At 47.4% G+C, this 2,373-nt stretch overlaps 1 protein-coding gene across 1 annotated transcript in view; it reads right to left on the bottom strand.

Moving 5' to 3' along the window:
- The window catches only part of ADAMTS3 (ADAM metallopeptidase with thrombospondin type 1 motif 3), a gene marked incomplete at its 5' end in the record, with an annotated part of 40,392 nt that overhangs the window by 6,916 nt on the left and 31,103 nt on the right, over positions 1–2,373 (bottom strand). The window contains one exon of the mRNA XM_023507599.1: positions 684–801. Within this exon, the coding sequence (XP_023363367.1) occupies positions 684–801 (118 nt within the window). The remainder of the gene's footprint in view (positions 1–683; positions 802–2,373) is intronic.

Below are 2,373 nucleotides of genomic sequence, written 5' to 3'. Positions count from 1 at the left end.
GCTGAGAATGAGAGAGAAGTGGAGGGTGAGATGAGGGTGGGAGACAGACGTGGACAGAGAGCAACAGAGGAAGCAGGAGAGGGACTGAATCCACTGATGTGTTTTGTTTTTTCGAGATAGCAACTTGTTTTGTATTTTAAACACAGAGAATATGCTCTGGGTCGGCAATACAGGAAGATGGAAGGTGAGGCAGATGATAAATTGGAGTGTCTGTGCCCTGGATATGGGTGGACAGTTCCTGGGAATGTTTCAGAGCCGAGAGTAACATTTATCATCCACATATCTTAATTGAATAACTTCAGAAACGTATCTCAAAACCTTCTGCAATTGTGTGCCTTTTAACAATGATACCCAGTTATAGGTAAAGAATATAACAGGGAAAGAATAAGTAGCCCCACTAGAAACACAAGTAGACAAGGCTACGGACACAGCACAGCCTCATCCCAGAATCCCCTCTGAAGAGGACGGGCAGGGCTGAGGCCGCTGTGACAGCTGATGGCCAGGGCATCGCCTCAAGTACTGGCCCGAAAGAGCCACATTAGGCTAATGTTGCCCAGAGTGTCTTTCTTTGGTTATTTCTCAATAAGCACATGCAAATTCCATAGCTTATCCTAAAAGGAAATTCTGGGTTTTGAGGTTTAAAACATTATCAGAGCAGTGAAGTCCATTGGCGTCACACCCACCGTTACAGGGAGGCAGCTGGCAGGCTCGGGCTGACTCCGGCCTCTCCCCATCACACTGGTCTCCAGCCCTGCACAGGACCTGCCTCACCTCCGTTCCTTCACCACAGGTCACTGAGCACTATGGAAACAAAGGCTGTGTCAGACGTGGGTGTCCACCAAGGCCTGCACAGATGTGCTCACGCAGGCCACACACACACACACACACACACACAAAGAGCTCTGGAGTTCTTTCTCTTTTGATGTGGTACCTCACTGTGGCTTTGGAGACATAATATTGAGTTTGTATCCTGGCTCCATCATTTACCAGCCTGGACACATTTTTACTCTATGAATCTCAGAACCTCAGATTCTTTATCTTGTTGAAAGCTAGAATGATAATATTTATGTTACAGAATTGTTGTCCAAACTAATAGAAGGCAAAAGAAACCATGTATGCAAAACATTAGTAAACATGCCTGGCACCCAGGAAGCATTGTCTGTGAAAGAAGCCACTGTTATGATGATGTCAGTATTTGCTGCAGGTCCTATAAAGAGCGGCTGTGTCTGTGTTAGGCCGTGTCTGTGTTAGGAGGCTAGTCATGGCATTGAGTCCCCACTCCATCCTTCCAGATGGCAGAATTTGCTGCCATGCTACTTTGTTTAATTCAGCCTTCTTGAAACTACTCTACTGAAGGGGCCTACTGTTCTAAAACTAAGCCCAGAAGCTTCCATGCTGCTGTCCCAAGTATGTACCCTGGTGGAGGGACTTCTGTCTGGGACTTTGATATGAGTTATCTTTATGGGCCTGTGTGGAGGCCTTCACCTGTGCTATGGTTTGAATGTCACCTCTAAAACTAATGATGAAACTCAGTGCCATTGTGACAGTGTTGAGATGGGCCTCTAGGAGGTGAGTTAACAGCATGGGTCAGCACGGCTGTCCCTGCAGCGGTTTGCTGTTGCAGGAGGGGGGTCCTGGTAAATGAACTTTCTCTCTGTCCTTGCCATTCCATGCCTCATCCATGGGACCTCCCAGGTGCTGATGCCAGGCTCTTGGACTTCCCATCCTCCAGAACCATGAGTCAGATAAGCTTCCGTGTTCATAAATGACCCAGCCTGTGGTATTCTGGAAACAAAGAGAACCTGCCTGTTCTTCCTTTTTGAGCCTGTCCTCCACTTCCTCATTCATTCTCTACCTGCTTTTCTGATGTCTTTTCCTCCAATAAACTTTTCGTAGTCACATGATTACTTATTTCGAGTCTTTAGAAATACTAAAGATAGGGCAGGCATGGTGATGCCTGTGATCCCAGCATGCCTGCGAGGCTGAGGCAGGTGGATCTCTTGAGCTCAGGAGTTTGAGACCAGCCTGAGCAGAGGAAGACCCCTGCCTCTACTAAAAATAGAAAAATGTAGCTTGGAGCCTGTAGTCTCAGATACTCAGGAGGCTGAGTGCAAGGGTCTGAGGTTGCTGTGAGCTATGACACCATGATACTGTACTCACTCAAAGAAAAAAGAAATAGATTGTAATACTGGTCACACTGAGTGAGCCAGTCACCAAGCAAATGTAATCAGGAATAGCATCTGAGTGGTGCCACACACCAGGCACCATCTGGGTACCAGGGAAACAAAGCAGCTCTTGTGGGCAGTGTGTGCACGGCTGACAATCACAGACTGGAAGTCGGGGTGACTCTGTGGGAAGTGTGTCCATAGGTGG

Source organism: Otolemur garnettii, unplaced genomic scaffold (assembly GCF_000181295.1).
Source record: "Otolemur garnettii isolate 467f Iridium unplaced genomic scaffold, OtoGar3 scaffold00191, whole genome shotgun sequence".
Classification (NCBI taxonomy): Eukaryota; Metazoa; Chordata; class Mammalia; order Primates; family Galagidae; genus Otolemur; species Otolemur garnettii.
The sequence above is the reverse complement of the archived record's forward strand: the minus strand, read 5'-3'. Positions and strand labels throughout refer to the sequence as shown.